Source organism: Myotis daubentonii, chromosome 16 (assembly GCF_963259705.1).
Source record: "Myotis daubentonii chromosome 16, mMyoDau2.1, whole genome shotgun sequence".
In the NCBI taxonomy this organism is placed as follows: Eukaryota; Metazoa; Chordata; class Mammalia; order Chiroptera; family Vespertilionidae; genus Myotis; species Myotis daubentonii.
In genome coordinates, this window is record NC_081855.1 from 17,560,062 (window position 1) to 17,581,137 (window position 21,076).

Here is a 21,076-nt window from a genome sequence, read left to right on the forward strand (position 1 = left end):
TGGGCTGCCTCCTGCACGCCCCCTACTGGTTTCCAGCCCCACCGAGGCATGTGCCCTTGACTGGAATCCAACTCCGACCCTTCCGTACACAGGCTGCCGCTCTATCCACTGAGCCAAACCAGCGAGGGCCTGAATCTGGTTCTTGTTTAAGAATCCTGTGAGATAGATGTGAGCTGCAAACATCAGCTTGAATTAATACATTTAGGTAGCACACTAGAGGCCCAGTGCACGAATTCATGCACTAGTAGGGTTCCTCGGCCTGGCTTGAGGGATTGGGCTGAAACCGGCTCTCCGATATCCCCTGAGGGGGGTCCCAGATTGCGAGAGGGCACAGGCTAGGCCAAGGGACACCACCGGGAGGTTGGCCAGCCAGGGAGGGACCATGGGAGGGCTCCAGGGCATGTCCAGCCCATCTAGCTCAGTCCCAATCACCAGACCCCAGCAACAAGCTAACCTACCTATTGGAGCATCTGCCCCCTGGTGGTCAGTGCACATCATAGCTACTGGTTGACCGGTCTACCTTCTGCCCCCTGGTGGTCAGTGCACATCATTGAGAGTGGTTGAGCAGTCTTAGCATATCATTAGCATATTATGCTTTGATTGGTTGAACAGATGACCCAAAGACCGGACACTTAGCATATTAGGCTTTTATTATATAGGATATAGGATTATACTATCACCCCCAGCTCTTTCCACTCAATTTTCTGAAATGCCTGCCCTTTCCTTTGTAAAACAAAACCTTTTGGCCCTAGCCAGTTTGGCTCAGTGAATAGAGCATTGGCCTGTAGACCATTCTGGGTTCTATTCTGGTCAAGGGCATGTACCTTGGTTGCAGGGCCCTGGTCAGGCTCGTGGAGGATATTTCTCTCTGTCTCTTCCCCTCCCTTCCACTCTCTCTAAAAATCAATGGGGGGAAAATATCCTCGGGTGAGGATTAGCAACATACATGAGACCACAGTAAACTGTTTCTGTGTTTCATGTAAAGATAAATTAAGCCAGCTGATGAAAAGAATTCCCAGAGAGAGAGAAATCAGGCAAGGATTGGGGTTGAGGTGGGGGTTCTCTGTGGTACAAATATTTCACAGTGAACTGATCCTTATCCAGGGACCTGGGCAGGAACTATTTATTCTTCCTTCCACCCTCAAGGGCTTGCATAAAAGTCAAATACATCAAAGGGACCTTGAGAATGGTCAAATAGGTAACCCTTTGGAGAAGAACAGGTCTTGAACCTGCTCTCACAACACCCAGCTGCTGGGATCATAGCAGAAATCTTTTTTTTTTTTTTAATATATTTTATTGATTTTTTACAGAGAGGAAAGGAGAGAGAGAGCCAGAAACATCGATGAGAGAGAAACATCGATCAGCTGCCTCCTGCACATCTCCTACTGGGGATGTGCCCGCAACCCAGGAACATGCCCTTAACCGGAATCGAACCTGGGACCTCTCAGTCCGCAGGCTGACGCTCTATCCACTGAGCCAAACCGGTTTCGGCCATAGCAGAAATCTTGACTGCACTCACTTACTCACCCATTCATTCAGTTAATATTTACTGAGTCTATTAAGTACCAGATACTTGGGACACAAAGATGGTGAGCTTAGCAGTATGATAAGCTGGGGGGAAGGAGATTATCAGATAATAAACAAAAATCTAATATTGCTCTGTGTGCTCAGGCCAGTGCGGGTCTACCATGATGGGTTTATAATGAGAGTTGGTAGGAGGAGCAGCACCCTGAAGGATGCCTGAGGGATCTTTGTGATTCTGACCTTGCCTCTTTGGAAGTTAAAGAAAAGAGGCTGCAGGTGGAAAAGAATGAGACTGGAGTTGTTCTGGGCCTGGAAGAAAAGACCTACCCACCCTCCATGAGATCTTGCTCAACCTGGGTGCTAGAAAAGTCAGAACATTTCTTAGAAAATGGACCAAGTGAATAGGAACAAGGCTGGGGACAGAACATAGACGCGGCTCGTAGAGGAAAGCAGCTCAACGAGTCAATCACAAATGACTATAGCATGTTGACTATAATAATTCATTTACTCATTCATTCACTCTCCAGGTGGTCTCAGAAGCCTTGCTCTGGGCCATGCTTATGGCCAATGGGGGAAAGCCAGGCAACTGTAGAGCAGTGTGATGCAGCCCTTTGTAAGGAATGTGGAGTTGAGTGAGCACCAAGATGGGACCAAACCCAGTCTGGAAGGCTGGTAGGTCTTTTGGCAGTGGAGACCCAGAGCTGAGGAATCAGAAGGATCAGCCCTCAACAGGGTGAGGAAGCATCTGGGAGTTCTGTGGATGAGATAAAGAAACATCATTGATGTTTCTATCTCTCTATCCTCCCTTCCTCTCTGAAATCAATAAAAATATATTTTTAAAAAAGAGAAAGAAACAGCCCAGCTGGTATAGCTCAGTGGTTGAGCGTCAATCCATGAACCAGAAGGTCAGCTTTCAATTCCTGGTTAGGGCACATGCCCAGGTTTTGGGCTTGATCCCCAGTGGTGGTCCTGTAGGAGTCAGCTGGTTGATGATTCTCTCTCATCACTGATGTTTATATCTCTCCCTCCCTCTCCCTTCCTCACTCTGAAATCAATAAAAATTTACTTAAAAAATGAAAAGAAACATTAGCTGGGTATCAACCCATCTTGGCTGGTCTAGAACCATAAGAAGAATACCTCAAGATGTGAAAGAGGAGGTGAGGAGCAGGGGACATCTGTGTTCAGAGAAGAAATATTCAAAGGGCAGGTTGGGCCTCAGCTGTAGGCCTCCAATCCGAGGGGATACCCTTGCTGCATCTTGTGTGCCTTTCAGAATGGGATCTAGCTTCTCCTCCCACTGAGGCCATCCCAGTCGCTCCCAGGCTGACCTGGATGGCTTCCTTTCTGCCTCATTACCTCTGTGATGACCCCAACCTAGCACTTGTCCTACAGACAACATGTCTGTCTACCCTTCCAGACTATAAACACAGTCTTTCCACCCCCAGCACCCACCACAGAGCTGGGCATATGGCCAGTTCTGAGTGTTTATAGAATGAATGAATTGGAGGGAGGAGGCAATCTGAGCAGGAGAAACTGCCAAGAACTCAAAAGGAATTCAGGAAGGAAGAGTGTTGAGTCTTCTTAGCACTTCAGGTAGATGGTCTTCCTGTGCTGGGGGCTCTCCTAGAGGGAGATGAAAGCTCGCATCATTTATGCATCAGTTTGATAACAAATGATACATAGCACACCCAGTAATTACTATTTTGTTTTAGATGCTTCAGATACATAGTCAAAGTAGTCTTCAGAGCAAGAGGAAGTCTACTTGAGAAACCACCACTGCGGAGCCTAATCTATACATGGACCTGATTTAGAGGATGAGGTCTGAAACTGTCCTGATGACATAATTAATTGAGACTTTGGAGGTCGTGGGAAGGGTGTAGTGCATTTTGCAATGGGAATGAGGTGAAGTGTTGGAGAGAGGGCAGACTATGTTACATTGTATTATCCAAAGATTGTCACAGTAATATTTCTCATCTCACATGTTCTTATCCTGTGTGACCTTCCATTCCCCATCAAGAAGTCTGATGGATCTGGGCAGGCTTGTGGTTGCTTTGATCAAAGCATAGGGTGAAAATGATGCCATGTGACCTTATAAGGCTGAGTCATGAAGAGTGATGCAGCTTTCACCTTATTATTTTTTTTAATCCTCACCTGAGGATATTTTTCCATTGATTTTTAGAGAAAGTGGGAAAAACAGAGAGACATATCCATGTGAGAGAAACACATAGATCGGTTGCCTTCTGCATGCGCCCTCACCGGGGCTCGAGCAGGGGAGGAGCCTGCAACCATTGTACGTACCCTTGACCGGAATCTAACCAGGGACACTTTGGTCTGCAGGCCAACACTCTATCCACTGGGCCAAACAGGCTATTACCTTATATATTTTTTTACACACTTGCACCTCATGCCCTGGACTATCATGCAGGAAATCCAACTAACATATTCCAGGCTGTTAGGAAACCGAAGCTATATGGGAAGGCCATGCATAAGGACTCCTGTCAACAGTTCTAGACACGAGGCATGTGAGTTGTCCTTGCTGAGACCATGGGCATTGTGCAGAGACAAGCCAACATCATCAGGCCATTCATGTCCAAATCCTAAGGTACAGGATCCATGAACCTAATAAAATAGTTGTATTTTAGACACTAAGCTTTGAGGTAGTAACTGGAACAAGGGAACAACTTAAACACCACACTATAAGAATCATTTGATCTTTTGGTTGAAGATTAAAGAGGCTTCATAATGAGTCAAGTATGAGTTCCAGTAAAAAAGTTTATGACACACTTTAGCTGCTTAATGGCTTATTTAGTCATTTCTTTGGTTTTAGGATATTAAGTCTTATGGTTTCATCTGACTGCACATTAGTTTGTACTGGTTTATTTGTAAACATTCCATTTAATTTGTATTTTGTTCTCCCACTTGATTGAAAATTCAATAAATATAATGATTCTTAAAAAAGAATGTTGTGCTCTGACCAGTTTGGCTCAGTGGATAGAGCGTCAGCCTGTGGACTGTAAGGTCCCAGGTTCGATTCCGGTCAAGGGCATGTACCTTGGTTGCGGGCACATCCCCAGTAGGGAGTGTGCAGGAGGCAACTGATCAATGTTTCTCTCTCATCGATGTTTCTAACTCTCTATCTCTCTCCCTTCCTCTCTGTAAAAAATAAATAAAATATATATTTAAAAAAAAAAGAATGTTCTAAAACAGTGGGATGGGAGTTTGAAGTTAGAGATTAAAGAATACACTCCTGGCACACTTCAGGAAACAGGCCGGAGGCCTGCGTGCCCTTCTCCCTCCTGTGCTCGCCTCCTCGCCTCCTCTCCTCCTCAGGGGGCTTGGTCCAGCTTAGAATATCTGATTCTTTTGGCACTGGTGCTCTCAATTTCTTTGAAGGGAGGTGGCTGGATGGCTCAGAGACAAGTGGGATTCACCAAATCCTAAACTCTACAAAGGGGGGAGACCAGCCTTAAAGATGTAACTTTTACAAGAAGAGGATCCCTCCTGTCCCTGGCTTGAGGCCCAAGTCTCCTGCCTATTTACAGAAGAGGGAGTCCCCCCTCCCGCCACCCTGGAGAAAACAGTCCCCCAAGTCAGCCCCACAGTTCATCTGAGCAGTCCATCTTATGGGCGACCTTGGTTCCCCAGACTGAGCTGTCATGTCAGAGTTTGATTTGAGAGGCCACACAGATCTGCCGGTCCAGAAAAATACCCACCACCCTCACTGCCCTTGGGAGTCTGCCAGGGAAGCCTAAATCCCCACCAATGGCAGCAGTCTCTGAGATGATTCAATTCAACCAAGAACCCAGTACTAGTAGATGGCTTCAGACAACCATGCAGGGGCCACTCAATTCAGAACAAGTTTCTGCAGGGATTCAAGGCCTGCCAGAGTTAGGTGCCAACCTACCTGTCCCAGCTGTTCCTTTCCATAGCCCCTGCAGGCCTCCTGTATTTGACATAGTAGTCATGCCTTTCCCACTCCTGGGCCCTCACTGCTTTTTTAAGTTTGGCGGTGTCCCTTAGCCTCTCTGAGACCATTTCCTCATCTAAGAGAATAGAGAGATTAACACTTACTAGTACCTTGTAGAGAGCTCGCCAACCCTAGGGCTATAAGCCTCATCTGTACTCAGGACTCCAAAGGCAGGACTCCAGTTCTGTCTCCTGAGTTGCAGACTCCTGCCTTCAACTGCCTGCTTTGTTAAATTATTTTAAACTGGAGGCTGGTGCATGACATTCGTGCACTATGGGGGGGTGGGGGGAATCCCCTCAGCCCGGCCTGGGCCCTTTTGCAGTCCAGGAGCCCTCAGGGGATGTCTGGCTGCTCCTAAGCCATCAGCTGGACATCCTTAGTGCTGCTGTGGAGGTGGGCAAGGCTCCTGCTGTCAAAGCTGCACTGGCCAGCCATGAGCCAGGCTTCTGGCTGAGCGGAGCTCCCCCTGTGGGAGCACACTGACCACTAGGGGGCAGCTCCTGCCTCGAGCGTCTGCCCCCTGGTGGTCAGTGCACATCATAGCAATCTTTGCATATTACCCTTTTATTATATAGGCTTGATCTGAGAGAGAAAGAAAGGGGAAGAGAGGGAGATGAGGTATGGAGAGAGATTTTTTGTTCCACTTATTTATGTATTATCCATTGGTTGATTTTTATATGTGCCCTGACCTGAGATCAAACCCACATTGGTGTATGGGACGATGCTCTCTAACCCAGCGGTTCTCAACCTTCCTAATGCCGCGACCCTTTAATACAGTTCCTCATGTTGTGGTGACCCCCAACCATAAAATTATTTTCGTTGCTACTTTATAACTGTAATTCTGCTACTGTTATGAATCATAATGTAAATATCTGATACGTAGGATGTATTTTCATTGTTACAAATTGAACATAATTAAAGCATAGTGATTAATCACAAAAACAATATGTAATTATATATGTGTTTTCCGATGGTCTTAAGCGACCCCTGTGAAAGGGTCGTTTGACCCCCAAAGGGGTCGCGACCCACAGGTTGAGAACCGCTGCTCCAACCAATTGAGCTACGCCAGGGCTCCAACTGCTGGCTTGAGCTCTCCTCCTGGGTGTTTCAAACCAAACTCCTGACTATGTTCCTCCTCTAGGGTTTCTCACCGAAATAGCATCATCACCCAGCAAAGCTCACCTAAGCTAAAAACCCAGGTTCCTTGATTCCTGTTCACACATTCCCACACATCCATTCCACCACCAAGTCCTGCACACACTATTTCCAAAACATACTTCATGCTGGTCTACGTCTCTCCATCCTCACTGCCCCCACACTAACCCATGCTCCCAGCATCTCTGCCTCCCTCCAACTTATTTCCACAGAGTAGCCAAATATTTAAAAAATAAATTAAGTAGGGAAGATTGTGCATGGAGGGGGGTATATGAGAAATTTCTGTATCTTCTGCCCAATTTTGCTGTGAACCTAAAAATGCTTTAAAAATACGTTCATCAGGCCACATGACTCACTCCCCCTTTTAAAACCCTTCGAAGACTTGCCATCATGCTTGGAATACATCCATTTGGTGGATCTGGCTCTGCCTACTTTACCCTCTTCCTTATTCACTAAACTTTTCCCTCTAATAAATTCAGGTCTCTGCTGCCTCAGGGCCTTTGCACTAGTTGTTTCATGTGCCTCAAACTGTCTTCCCTCATCCCTTCATTTAGCTGTCTTCTCCTCAGCCTTCAGGTCACAGTTTAAGCTGTGACCCGCATCCTGGCAGTGTCTTCTTGACAGCCTAATCTAGATGAACCCCCCCACACACATCCTTCTCTGTCACACCAGTCTGTGCATTTCCTTCAGGGCTTTTATTGTATCTATAATTAGCACATGTAACTAAACAGATATACTGTCTTGTTTACTAGACTGTGAGTCATATGAGGGCAGGAATCTTGTATGTCTTATTCACCACTATATCCCCAGCACCTTTTATCATACCTGGCACACAGTAGATACTCAGTATGTATTTGTTGAAATAAATATGCATATTTTATTGTAAACTATCTGAAATATTTTTAGAAGTCACGGAGTTGCTAACAAGCACTGCAATTACCATTAGTTATTGGTGCACTTGTCTTCCTCACTTCATGGTCAGAAAATGGTACTCAGTAAATGTCAGTGAAATTAGAGAACAGATGATTTAGTAACATGAAAGTTAAGATTTAAAGAGATAGATCTGGTCTGGCCAGTGTGGCTCAGTGGTTGAGAATCCACCCCGAACCTAGAGGTCACCAGTTCAATTCCCGGTCAGGGCACATGCCGGGTTTCAGGTTCAATCCCAGTAAGGGGTGTGCAGGAGACAGCCAATCGATGTTTCTCATCAATGTTTCTCTCTTTCCCTTTCCCTCTCTCTCTAAAATCAATAAAAACATATTAAAAATATAGATAGTTCTGTAGTAGCACTATTTACTAGAACTGTGTTGATGAATATTCCGTATCTGTGCTAATACAGTATCCATTAGCCATTGCTCTTGAAATATAGCTAGTGGTTTCTGTATTGGACAATTCAGACCAGCGTCAGGAAGACCTGTCAGGAGGAATGTTTGGGGCCCGGATGGGCAGGGACTCAATGGGAAGACAGAAGGCTGAATCTTGGGTCTTCAGAGCTAATCTAAGAGATTCGAACTTTACCTATGTGTCTCCATTGGGGAGTCATGGAAGAATTTTAAGCAGAATAGAGTATTTCATTCATAGTTTATTTTATTTTTTAACCTTTCTTTTTCTTTTGTTAATCCTCACCTGAGGATATTTTTTCCATTGATTTTTTAGTGATAGAGGAAAGAAGGGAAGGAAGAGGGGAGGAGGGAGAGAGAGGCCCTGACCAGGACGGGGGATCGAACCTGCAACTCAGGTACATGAATTTGACTGGGAATTGAACCATCGACCCTTTGATGCTCTGGCAGATACTCTAACCACTGCGACACACTGGCCAGGGTTCTTACCCTATTCTTATCCCCTTCCTTCCATAGGCAATTATGCTAGTATATATCTTTTTATTTTCATGTATTCTGACAAGACATAATTGTTATTTGTGGGAATGTCTTTTTTTTTTTTTTTTTTAAGTGAAAGAGAGTTTATTAGGGAAGCAGTGAGACTGACAGTGACTACTCCACAGACAAGAGCAGCTGGGAATATGTGTTTTTAAGTAAAATCATTGCATATGTCATTCTGTTTCTTACTCTTTCTCTAAGCATCTATTTTACCATAAGTACTTTTTTTTTTTTTACCATAAGTACTTCTAACCAGTTGTTTCTAATTGTGCATAATATTCCATGGTATTCACTCAGCTCACCACATCTTACCTATCACACTCCCAGCGATGGAGGCCCAGGATGCCTCCACCTTCCCACCTTCACGCACTCATGCCTGTCTCCTTACAGACCTGTAAAAGAATCTCTTTAGGTTATGTGCTCAGAAGATGCATTTCTGGGTCATAGGGAATGTGTATATTTAATGTGCCTAAATATTGCCAGAAAAAAAATACATTGTATCAAGATCTTTTGGCTGCCTTCATTCATTCAGCCAAATATTTACTGGCCACTTACTAGATGTCAGGTATCGCTTTAGGTACTGAGAGTACAGCAGTGAGTAAGACAGACAAGACCCCAAGCTTACATATTAGAAACAAGAAAATAGGGACAAGGAGATATCAGGCACTGATAACTAGATAGTGAAAATAAAGTAGGCAATGCAACACAATGACTGGGAGGAGCTTTGTGAAAAGTGGGCTGGAGGGTGGAAGCACTGGGGGTGAGGAGGCCAAGTAGGCAGGAGGCTATTGCAGGGATGGAGGTGAACGTTGCTGATGGTGTGAACCAGAGATGGTGGAGCCCTTTACCAAGACAGGGCACCCTGGAGATGTCCAGCTTGCAGTTGGCCATCATGGGTCTGGAGCTCAGGTGTTCTAGGCCGGAGGCAAACATTGGGGAGTCCTCTGTGTTTGTGCTGTTTACTGGTTTCCTAGAGCTATGGCAACGAAGTACCACAAACTTGGTACTAAAAACAACAAAAACTCCTCCTCACAGTTCTGTAGAAGTCTGAAATCAAAATGCTGGCAGGGCTGTCCTCTCAAAGCCTCGCAGAGGATCCTTCCTTGCCTCTTCCAGCTTCTAGCAGCCCCAGGCGTTCCGTGGCTTGCAGCTGTAGCACCTCAGTCTTGGCCTCTGTCGTCACACGGCCTTCTCCCTCTGTGCCTGTCTTTCCGGAGCAGTTTCCTCCTCTAAGGACACCGAGCATATTGGATTAGGACCTCCTAGTGACTCCACCTTAACTTGATGACATCTGCAAAGACCCTATTTCCAAACAAGGTCACATTCACAGGTGCCAGGGGTGAGGGCTTCAACATATATTCTCAGGGGACACAATTCTACCCACAACAGGGCGTATCTACAGCAGTGGGAGGGATGAGTCTCCACAGGAGAGGTTACAGAGGCAGAACAGAAGAACTGGGGACTCTGACCTTTAGGAAGGGGCAAGTGAAAGACTGAGGAGCCCATGAAGAAACGTGAGAAGAAAATGGCCTCCAGTTGCATCTGCCACATAGACAGAAATAAGAGCAAAAAAGTGTTCATTGAACTAAGTAACATGGCAACTGTCAGAGTCTTTCTTGAATGCCGACTGAGAGAAGCAGCAGAGCCTGCGGAATGCAGACAGTCTCTCAAGAAATTTAGTTTGGGAGGAAAAGCCTGATATGTGGGAAGAACTGGAGGGGACGCGAGGTCATAAGATGGTGAGGAAGATGGAAAAGTGCAGTCCCAGCGCTAGCCGGTTTGGCTCAGGGGATAGAGAGTCGGCCTGCAGACTCAAGGGTCCCAGGTTCGATTCCGGTCAAGGGCATGTACCTTGGTTGCGGGTACATCCCCAGTAGGGAGTTTGCAGGAGGCAGCTGATCGATGTTTCTCTCTCATTAATGTTTCTAACTCTCTATCGCTCTCCCTTCCTCTCTGTAAAAAATCAATAAAATATATTTTAAAAATAAAGAAAAAAAGAAAAGTGCAGTCCCAGCACAGCGGAAAGAGGCTGATGACTTGGAAGTTGGGCTCTGGAGTTAGGCTGATCTGCATTTGAATTTCAGCTCAGTGTGTTCCACAGTATTATGAGTTTAGGCTGGTTGCTTCACTTTACTACACCTCAGTTTCCTCATCTGAAAAATGGGATAATTTTCATAGTATCCACTTCCCAGGACGGTTGCAATGACTAGAGGCCTCTAATGTGCTTAGAAGTGTATATGGGACATAGTAAATGCTCAACAAATATTAGCTGTTACTGTGTTTAGGTTAAAAAAAACAAGGTTTCAAGAAGGCGGTGGTAAGTAATATCAGATATGGTCGAGAGGACAAGGAGATGGACGGCGGAGAAACGATCAAGGATTTGGCAGAGTGCGAGCAGAGCCTGGAAACGGGAGGACAGAGGTAGCAGCAGCTAAGGCGCAGATGGGAGAAGGTGGAGGCTGTAGGCATGAGAAATAAGAGAACAGGAATTGGATGAGAGAAGTAAAATCTGATTTGAGCTGCAACAAGAAAGTTGGAGGGGAATGTTGCTGGGAGTATTTGGTACCAGGGGCAGAGGTGACCCCTTTTATTTTTTTAAATATATTTTTATTCATTTCAGAGAGGGAAGGAGAGGAAGAAAGGGAGAAACATCAATGATGAGAGAGAATCATTGATGGACTGCCTTCTGCACGCCCCTCCCTGGAGCTCAAGCCCACAACCCGGGCATGTGTCCTGACTGGGAATCGAACCATGACCTCGTGGTTCACAGGTTGATGCTCAACCACTGAGCCACGCTGGCCAGGTAGTGACTCCTTTTAAACCTTTCAAGGTTTGATGCCACAGTTTGATGCCACAAATCTCCGCCTTTGCTATCTTTGCTATGCTAAGCCTGGACATATCCAGGAGGAACTGCTCTACAAATGGGGAATTGGTACTAAAGAATGACCCCTTGTGGGAATGTGGTGATGTAACTCAGCAAGGAGGAAGTGGGAGGGAGGAAAAAGAGGAGCTGAGAGGTCGGCTTGTCAAGTTTCAGAAGCCTGTGGAGCAACAGGCTACAGAGTGCATGGCTCAGAGTCTGACAGGAGGTGGGGAGGACACAGGGCTGGAGACACAGGTTTAAGTGTCACAGTAGCAGGTAGTCACCCAAAGCAGGGGAATGGATAAAAACACCTGCAGATAGATGGCAGGTGGGTGGCAAGAGAAGACAGCCCAGGAAAGAATGAGGCTGGTGAGAAGGGCAAGCCACAAAAGGAGAGGTATAAAAAAGGTTGGGCAGTGGAAGCTACAGAAAGAGCACTTCTCTTGATGGAGTAGAAAGAGAACCAAAAAAACATCCACTGAATGTCTCAATTAAGAAGGATTGGCCCGGCCGGTTGCACAGATAAATCTTAAAAAAAAAAAAAAAAATTAAATATATTTTATTGACTTTTTTTTTAAAATATATTTTATTGATTTTTTAAAAGTGAGGAAGGGAGAGGGATAGACAGAAACATCGATGAGAGAGAAACATCAATCAGCTGCCTCCTGCACACCCCCCACTGGGGATGTGCCCGCAACCAAGGTACATGCCCTTGACCGGAATCGAACCCGGGACCCTTCAGTCCGCAGGCTGACGCTCCATCCACTGAGCCAAACCAGCTAGGGTGTATTGACTTTTTTTTTAAAATATATTTTATTGATTTTCTACAGAGAGGAAGGGAGAGAGATAGAGAGTCAGAAACATCGATGAGAGAGAAACATCGATCAGCTGCCTCCTGCACACCCCCCCCTGGGGATGTGCCCGCACCCAAGGTACATGCCCTTGACCCGAATCGAACCTGGGACCGCTCATTCAGCAGGCTGATGCTCACTGAGCCAAACCAGTTAGGGCTAAAAAAAATTTTTTTTAAAGAAGGGACTGTAAGACCATTGCTGAAGCCATCTCAGTGGAGTGGTAGAGCAGAAACTAGATTTGGGTTGGTGGGGTGTGAAAGAAAGATGAGGGAGTAGGGACAGTAAAGACTGCTTTCAGGAAGCTTGGTGTTAAATGAACGGAAATATACAGGGCAATAGCTAAAGAGGCATGGCGGTGTTTGTTTTGTAACAGTGAACAAAGTAGGCCAGACAACTTCAGGCGGCATGAGCAAATGCAAAGAGAGTGACAGAGAAAGGAGGCGGCCTTCCGCCGAATGCCTCGGAGTCCTTGTTATCCACAGCACATGATATTTAAATACCCGGAACATTACATCACAAACCCTCCAACTGAACAGGGACATTAACTCCCCTGAGCATCTCTGGGTGGCGTCTGCTAATTCTTATCCACGGAGGTAGAGAGTCAGTAACTGTTGTATGTACGCATGTTGCTCCATGTCTGAGAGGCCTCAGTGGGAGTGCTTTTCCCTGCAGCACCCCCGCCCCTCGTCTCCTAATTTTTAATCTTTTTTGTTTGCTTGTTTTAAATGTATTTTTATTGATTTCAGAGAGGAAGGGAGAGGAAGAAAGAGATAGAAACACCAGTGTTGAGAGAGAATCATCAATCGGCTGCCTCCTGTGCGTCTCCCACCCGGGATCGAGCCCGCAGCCCCTGCCTGTGCCCTGACGGGGCATCAACCAGAGACCTCTCGATTCGCCATAGGCCAGGGCCCTTCTTTTGTTGCCAGGGACACACGGAACCGTCTTGCTGGCCTTCCCCAGCCTCGAATTGAATTCAGGGGTGGGCACAGGTGAGTCGGTCCTTAACAGGCTAAAGGAGGGTGATCATTTCTGGATCCTTCACTGCCTCGCCTCGTGATTTAGTTGTTTTCTCATCTTTTCTCCTTTTTTGTCCACTGTGTCCTGGGAAACAGAATCCTCCATTCGGAAACGGTGGGGTAAGAGGCACCGGATTGAAGGACGGCAAGGAAACCAGTGCCGGCGGCCCCCGGGACCCGCCGGGAGAGGGCGCTCCAGGACCGGGACAGGCCGCGGCTGGGGAGCCGAGGGCGGGCTTGGCGTGGGGACACCTGGACCCGGGAAGCGCACGTGGGGCCGAGCTGCGCCCAGGGGCACGTGTGCTGTCCCGGCTAAAAATACACGCTGCCCCGCGCGGGCCAGGTCCGCCCCTGGCCGCGGAGGCGCCTGCGGGAGGAGCGACTTCTGGAGCCGCATCATTCCAGGAGGGAGATGGCGGCTCCCGGGGCAGACCTCCGGGCTCCAGAGAAACCCAGCCTTCTCATCTGTGGAATGGGGGCCACTCATTTAATTCAAGAAATATGGAGAGTCTGTCTGTGTTGTGGCTGGCACTGTCCCAGGCGTCAGGCATAACTACGGAATTCTTGCCGCTGTGGAGTTCACAGTCTAGGGTGGCGGAAGGGACCATGGGGGGGGGGGGGGCCAGAAAAATAATAAAGGGGCAAATGAACAAACAGGATACTCCCATATTTTCAAAAACACCATGAGAAAAATAAAGGATGATATCATAGGACGGATATGTACGCTGGTATTTTAAAAGTCAACCTGCAAGACTCGGAGGACACGTCTAGGCAGAGAAAACCGCCGGTGCAAAGGCCCTAAGCCTGGCCAGTTGGACAAAAGAAGGGAGAAGGGAGCTGGAGAGGGAGGCCCCGCCTGACCGGCGACCACCGCGCAAAGCACGGACCCGGAAACGCATCTAGGGTGGTCGCCGCGGTGGCCCGCAGGGAGGCCGATCGTCTGCCAGGAGCTCGAGGGAACTGCTGGGGGCGAGGGAAGAACACCTGGACGAGGACACCGACCACCTGGACTAACGCGGTTATCAAAACTCGGTGGAGAGTTGTGCATTTGGTTGTAAATTTTACCTGAAAAGCAAAGGCGGGAGTCCCCGGCTGTGAAAGCAAGCGCGAGCCGGGAAAACTGTTGTGCTGCGCCGTCCAGCTGGCTCCGCGGGCAAAGGCCGCAGCCCGGGCGGCCCGAGCCCGCATCCTCTAGAGCGGGCGGAGCGGCTGGGAGGAGGCTTTCACTCGCGAGCCGCGGAGCGGGCCGGGGCCGCCTCGAGGGCGCAGGCGATCCGCGCCGCTCACGCCGGAACCGAGACTGCGGCGTCCGGCCCCCACCCAGGTCGTTAGGGGCAACCGTGGAGCGGCCGGCCCCGCCCCGCCCCGCCCCGCCCTTCGCGCCGAGCCCAGGTGGCCGTTGGGGCGCCACCAGCCCGTTTGATTTCCCGCGGCCGGTGAAAAGGGGCGGAGGGGTGGGGAAAGGGGCCGCCGACCAATGGGTGTGGCCGTGCGCAGTCACGTGATGACGGCGGGGCGGGGCCCAGGTGTACTTACGGGGCGGCGGGCGCGGGCTGCGGCCGCGACGCGAAGCCCGGGAGGCGGGGCGGGCGTGCGGGTCCGCGGGGATTGGCCTGCGGCCGGGAGGCGGGGTCTGCGCGCGCCGCGGCTGCGGGCTGCGATTGGCCTGGGGTCCGGGCCCGCTGCCGGCGTGCGGGCGAGGCTCGGGGCGCGAGGACCGAGCGGGGTGGCGGGTGCGCGAGCCAGGGGGAGGGGCCGGGGCGGTGGCGGCGGTGGTGGCGGAGGCGGCGGTGGTGGCGGGGGCCGGTACTGGACCCGGCGGGATGAGCGAGGCGGAGGCGGCAGCGGTGGCGTCAGCGGCCCCCGCGGCGACGGTGCCCGCGACGGCGGCAGGGGTGGTAGCGGTGGTGGTGCCGGTGCCGGCGGGGGAGCCACAGAAAGCAGGCGGCGGGGCGGGCGGCGGCGGGGTCGGAGCCGCCTCCGGCCCAGCCGCTGGGACCCCGTCGGCGCTGGGCCCCCACACTCCTGGCAACCCGGCGACGGCGGCCTCGGGGACCCCCGCGCCCTCTACCCGGAGCCAGGCGGACAAGCCGGTGCTGGGTGAGGGGGGAGGACGCGAGCCAGGGCGGTTCTAAGGGGGCGGGCGGGCTGGGCGAGGGGCATCGTGGAGCCCGGCGGGGTCTGGGAAGCCCCGGGCTCAGAGGACTGGCCGGGGTAGGGGCGGCGGACCGGAGTGGGTCCCCGGTGGGAGTCCTGCCGTGCCTTCTGGGCGTGGGGGGGGGGCGTGATGAGCAGGTCCAGCGCGGGCCTCGGGTGGAGAAGGAACCGCAGGGTCTGGCCACGCCCCGGGCGGAAGGCTTGGCCTAGCAGCCCTAGCTGGCGCGGGTTAGTCCCACGCAATGGCTAAGCCCGGGAAGCAGGTGCACTAGGGACTCTGACGTTAAGACTTGGTGCAGCAGGTGAGTGCACGAGTCTAGGTGCAAGGCCTGGACTGGAGGCCTCGAGGAGCCAGTCTCAGTGCTGGAAGGTGTGGAAAGCCCGCGCCTCCCTGTGGGGGCACTTCCACTTGAAGCTAAGTTAACTGAGGCCGTAGGAAGGTAGGTTAGGCTCTGGGGTGTCTCCAAACTGAGTCCGACTCCATCTCTTCCCCCACCTACTGTCCCTACGGCACCTCTGCCTGGCAGCAATCCAAGTCCTGGGCACTGTCAAGTGGTTCAACGTCCGAAATGGTTACGGATTCATCAACAGGTATCCGAGGAGCCTAGGGAGGGGGAGGAAGGGGCGTCTTCCCGGCTGGCCCGTGGGAGTGGACACCTCCCCGACCTCATCTCCGCCCCTGCCTGCCGAAGCACATGGTTGCAATGTCCAGCTGACGTTGATTGAAAGCCTTTAATCCTAACACAAATGTGGGCGAGATGAAGCTCCTCGTCTTCAAGGGCAGCGGAGGGTTAAGGATCTAGGAAGTTGGCAAACCTGCTCCGACCCTCCCAGCTTGTCTGTCTCACCTCCTGGTTTAGTTTGCCTCACCTTTGGGGCAGAATGTACCTGCTGTCTGTGCCCCGGGGCGCTGGGCCGCACTCACTTTCCTGTTTCGGGCAGCACACATAGCACTCTCATAACTCATCTTCCTTACTGGGTTGTTGGTTCATTTGAAACCCCCACCTGATGGGACTGAGGCTGGTGGGGGTTGGGGAAGGAGCCAGCCCAGCCAGAGGCTGCTGCTTTTCTTCTCTTTGGCAGCCTCACTCCGCCCCCCAACCCCCACCCCACCCCGCCCCCATGCACTGGGAGAGGCCCTAGTGGCAGATTCTGAGCAAAGCCAGGTCTCCCCCTGTGGGCCCTTCCCCAGCCTGGGCACCCTGCCCAGCCCAGCCCTCTGGGGAGGCCCTAGTTCCCTCTTAGCAGGCTGACCTTTGTGCAGATCCAAGTGCTTTACAGCTAGAATATTTGTTCTAGGGGAGGGCCCTTCTCTAATTCTGAAAACTGAGGACTCCTGGGAGGTTTGAAGCAACGTCTCTCCCCTCCCCGCATTGGGGTGCTAGGATAAACTGGGATAATAGGCAAGCCGTAATAGAGAATGGGCGAATATTATCTTCTCTCTCACCCTTGGTCCCTTGGTGTGTTGAAAAGGGGCCTGACCTTGGGGTTCACCTCCTGGTTGAGGCTGAGAATGAAGTTTGGGGCTGTTGAGAGCAAGTTCTTGACACATTGTCCCCATCTCAGACTTGTTCTGCACCTCTCCTCCTGCCTGCACTCTCTGACTGTAGAAGGAAGGAGACAGGAGTGGAATTTTCCAACCACGATGGGGGGTGGGGATGAGGGGGTGTTGACCGGGACAGTGATACCCAGCCCTACCAGGTTCTAAGCGGTAGAGGGTGGAGTGCTCAGCTCCTGCAAAGTGAATTTCCTTTCCTCCTCCACCCTTTCTTCATGAAGCCCAGGTTTTCCATGGAGGGATAGGTATACTTCTCTTCATACCGCCCATCAGCCACGGAAGGCTAGGGGGTGGGCAGCTAGGGCGCCCCCCGGGGGAGGTGAGCACCTCACCAAAGCCACCCCCTAACAGCCATCCTGTCCTGCAGGAATGACACCAAGGAAGATGTCTTTGTTCACCAGGTAAGAGCTAGGCTGGCTTTCTGAGGGAAGGAACCTGCCCTCTCTTGAAAGGCTGTTGTCATAATCCTGAGCGGCACAGATCATGCTCTGCAGCTTTTACCTCACAACAGCATGTCCACCAGGAAATGGTTTCCCTCCCCACCTGCATCAGGTGCCCACATTAACTGCCATTGGTCCCACTTGTGTTGGGTTGTCCGTCAGAAACGTATGCGCTGCCCTCTGCGCCTGGCATGCGCAGTACCTACTGTGTCCTGTTAACACCACAGGGATGAATCACAGGCGATGTCCGGAGGGCAAGGACACAGGCTAGTGGTTCTCAAAGTGCGGTCCCTGCACCAGCAGCATCACCTGACATCCAAATTCTCAGGCCCCACCCCAGACCTACTGAATCAGACTTGGGGAGAGGCGGCAATCTTTTAACGAGCGCTCCAGGTGATTCTGATGCCCGCCACAGTTTGAGAACCACTGCTTTGGTGGAAAGAGCTCTCAGTGGGATCGAGGTAAGAAGCACAGTACATTTTCCCCACTTTGCAACTTAGGACTGTCTCTGCTTTTTGTTTCGGTTCTTTTTGTTTTGAGTTTGTGTTTCTTGCCTCCCTTTTTTAAGTCCCTGAGGGGTAAAGGAGGAGGGAGTGTGTCCTAGGGATGGTGGTAACTGCACAATTGTTCTGGAGGCCCCTAGTGTATGGCTCTTCCCCTACTAAACTCTGACTACCTTCTTGCTCCACCCTCCAGCCCCAGCCCACAAGTAAAATGCTGAAAAGAGTACAAGCGGGTGGTGGGCCCAGCAGGGGTGAGAGAGACTGGTCCTCACCTTTCTCACGGCCTTTCCCCTAACCAGACAGCGATTAAAAGAAACAACCCCAGGAAGTTCCTGCGCAGCGTTGGAGACGGGGAGACTGTGGAGTTTGATGTCGTGGAAGGAGAGAAGGTTTGGGGGCCGTGGCGGGAGGCCGAGTGGGAGGCGGCCTGGATGTCATCCCAGGCGCTGCCCCCTTCCTCTGGCGCCTTAGCCCGGACTGTGTCCTCACGCAGACTGTCATCTTTAACACTTTGGCTGCTTTAAGAGACATCCTGAAGAACATGTCCCTTTAATCACTCAGTATTTCCTATCTGGGTTTCTTTGTACTTCAAGCATTTCTGTCTGTTCACACCGGGCCCTTCGCAGGCCCTCAGAGGCAGTCAGCTCTCTAGTAAGATGGACAGTCGCCAGGCCTTTGCACCCACACCCCTCGCCCTCCAGGCTTAAAATCAAGAGGGTTCAGTAGCAGCTATTCCAAAAGGACAAGTTGCAGAGGTGGCCCCTCCTAGAAGGGTCCAAACATGCCACTGCCCCCCTGAGGGAGGGTGGGCAGAAGTTAGAGGGGCTGAAGAAAGCTGGAGAGGGGATTTAGCTGGAAGAAGGGGGAGACAAATGATTCGAGCCATTTTGGGAATGTTGTGCATTTGTTGTTGGAGCAAGTTCTCCCCACCTCTTTTCCAGGGTGCAGAAGCTGCTAACGTAACTGGGCCTGGAGGGGTGCCAGTGAAGGGTAGCCGCTATGCCCCCAACCGACGTAGGTTCCGCCGATTTATCCCCCGGCCTCGCCCGGCTGCCCCACCACCCATGGTGGCAGAGGCTCCATCGGGTGGGACAGAACCGTGCATCGAAGGGGAACGAGCTGAGGACCCTGGGCAGAGGCCCAGGCGACGGCGCCCACCGCCCTTCTTCTACCGACGGCGCTTTGTGCGAGGCCCAAGGCCCCCCAACCAGCAGCAGCCTATAGAGGTGAGGGGAACTCGGGATGTGGAACCAGCTTCCCAAGTCCTAGGAAAGGAGTGGAAGTTGGTGAAGAGAGAGCCAGCGTCCCCAGAGGATGGAACCCAGGGCTGGGAAGAGCTGTGGACACCTGGCTCCCAGGCAGCTGCTTTACCCCGCTCACCAGGGCCTCTCTGTGTTCCCAGGGCACCGATGGGGTAGACCCTAAAGAGACAGCCCCATTGGAGGGGGACCAACAGCAGGGAGATGAGCGGGTTCCCCCACCCAGATTCCGGCCCAGATACCGAAGGTAAGACTCACTTTCCAGGGTCCTGTCTTACCCTTCACTGTCCAGTATCGGATGGGGGTGGTGGGTGTAGGGGGATGGGAAGGGTCGGGAGGATGGGAAGGGGAAGAGCAAAGTTCTCAGACAAGCCTGATGCTGGTGGTTTGGGGTGGGGTTGCCGGGAGCTGGATAGCGAGAGATTAATGCATAGGTGCCATGGGGAACCAACTCCTAGGGCTAAAGAAGCTGGCTGCTGGGGTGGAGACGGGGATGGAAGGCTGGCTGGCCACCTCTCCTGGGGGAGTCCTGAGAGGGAAGGAGGCAGTCTGCACTGGGCCCCTCCATGCCCTTTAGGGCTCCCATTTTTCTCCCCAGGCCTTTCCGCCCCCGGCCACCCCAGCAGCCTACCACAGAAGGTGGGGATGGCAAGACCAAGCCCAGCCAAGGTCCCACTGATGGTTCCCGGCCTGAGCCCCAGCGCCCACGAAACCGCCCCTACTTCCAGCGGCGACGGCAGCAGCCCCCTGGACCCAGGCAGCCCACAGCCCAGGAGGTGAGGACCTTGGGCTGCCTTTCTTTCCCTTCCCCTTCCCATGTCACTCTATCCTCCTCTTCCCCCATCTCCTGGCCCTGCCCCCACCTCACCCCACCCCACCCCACCCCACCCCTTCCATTCAGCCTGACACCAGAGCCAGCACTGCTGGGCCCACCTCTGGCAGGCACCCCACCCACCGGCAAACCCCAGCAGAGGCAGTCCAGCCCGTGTCAGCCCCTGCAGATTCCTCTTTCAGCTCTGCTTGGTGCCACAGCACCAGCTATGGATGTGAATTTGAGGAGGAATGGGAAGGGGTTATAAGAATGGGAAGAGAAAAGATGGGAGAAGATCGAAGTTGGGGGGCCCTAATGAACAAGAAGGTCTCAACTGACCACCCCTCTCTCTAGACCTCAGCCCCCATCAACAGTGGGGACCCCACCACCACCATCCTGGAGTGATTCCAACTCAAGGACACCCAGAACTACCATCTGGTGAGTGGCTGCGCTCGGAGAGGGCCCAGGGTGGGGAGCCAAGAGGGCGGGGACTGGGTCCTGAGAAGTTACTAGTCATGACTTGTCCATTTCTTTTTCTCTCTCAGGTATCTGCCAGGTTTTCCAACTGACCTGCACCCTACCCAGCACCCCCTCCCCCTTTCCCATATTCATGACATCAAAACACTGGCTTTTCCCCCTTTTCCATGAGACTCAGGAGGGCCAAAGCAATAGCTTTTTGCTTTTTTTTCTCTCTCCCCTACCAAGGGTTGAAGGAAGGGATCCATCCTTTTTGTTCAGAGGCATCAACTCCCTCCCCTAAATCAGGCTGAGAAGGAACCAGCCAGCTCTTACCTCCTCCTGGTTGTTTTTCTTTCCCACCCCAGTTTATTTTTTGTTTCCCCTCGACCCCCTACCTCTGAAGCCATTTTATGAACTGTCATGTGCCACCTGAGCCTCCAGTAAAAACAAAAACAGGCTTTCTTGTTGTCTTGGTCTCTGCCTCTTTTCTGTTCGGAGAATTGCTGGTAACTTGCGGGTGAAGGTGGGGAGGAGGTTGTGGGGCAGTGGGCAGGGCCTGGTCATGAATCGTTGTTCCCATGTTCCTAGCTGTGGAGCTCTGAACAAGCACTTTCATACCTGTGAGAGTCACTT

At 51.5% G+C, this 21,076-nt stretch overlaps 1 protein-coding gene across 2 annotated transcripts; it reads left to right on the top strand.

Moving 5' to 3' along the window:
* Positions 1-15,019: 15,019 nt before the first annotated feature.
* YBX2 (Y-box binding protein 2) lies at positions 15,020-20,918 on the top strand. Of its 2 annotated transcripts, XM_059668827.1 has the most exons (10): positions 15,526-15,715; positions 15,941-16,004; positions 17,339-17,372; positions 17,740-17,872; positions 18,214-18,303; positions 18,856-19,140; positions 19,317-19,420; positions 19,772-19,949; positions 20,339-20,422; positions 20,530-20,918. In XM_059668827.1, the coding sequence occupies exons 2-9, from the start codon at positions 15,983-15,985 to the stop codon at positions 20,387-20,389; spliced, it is 897 nt and encodes a 298-aa protein (XP_059524810.1). In that variant the 5' UTR covers positions 15,526-15,715; positions 15,941-15,982; the 3' UTR covers positions 20,390-20,422; positions 20,530-20,918. The 2 variants fall into 2 exon arrangements, with proteins under 2 accessions (XP_059524809.1, XP_059524810.1); XM_059668826.1 differs by lacking the exons at positions 15,526-15,715; positions 17,740-17,872 and adding an exon at positions 15,020-15,356.
* Positions 20,919-21,076: the final 158 nt, after the last annotated feature.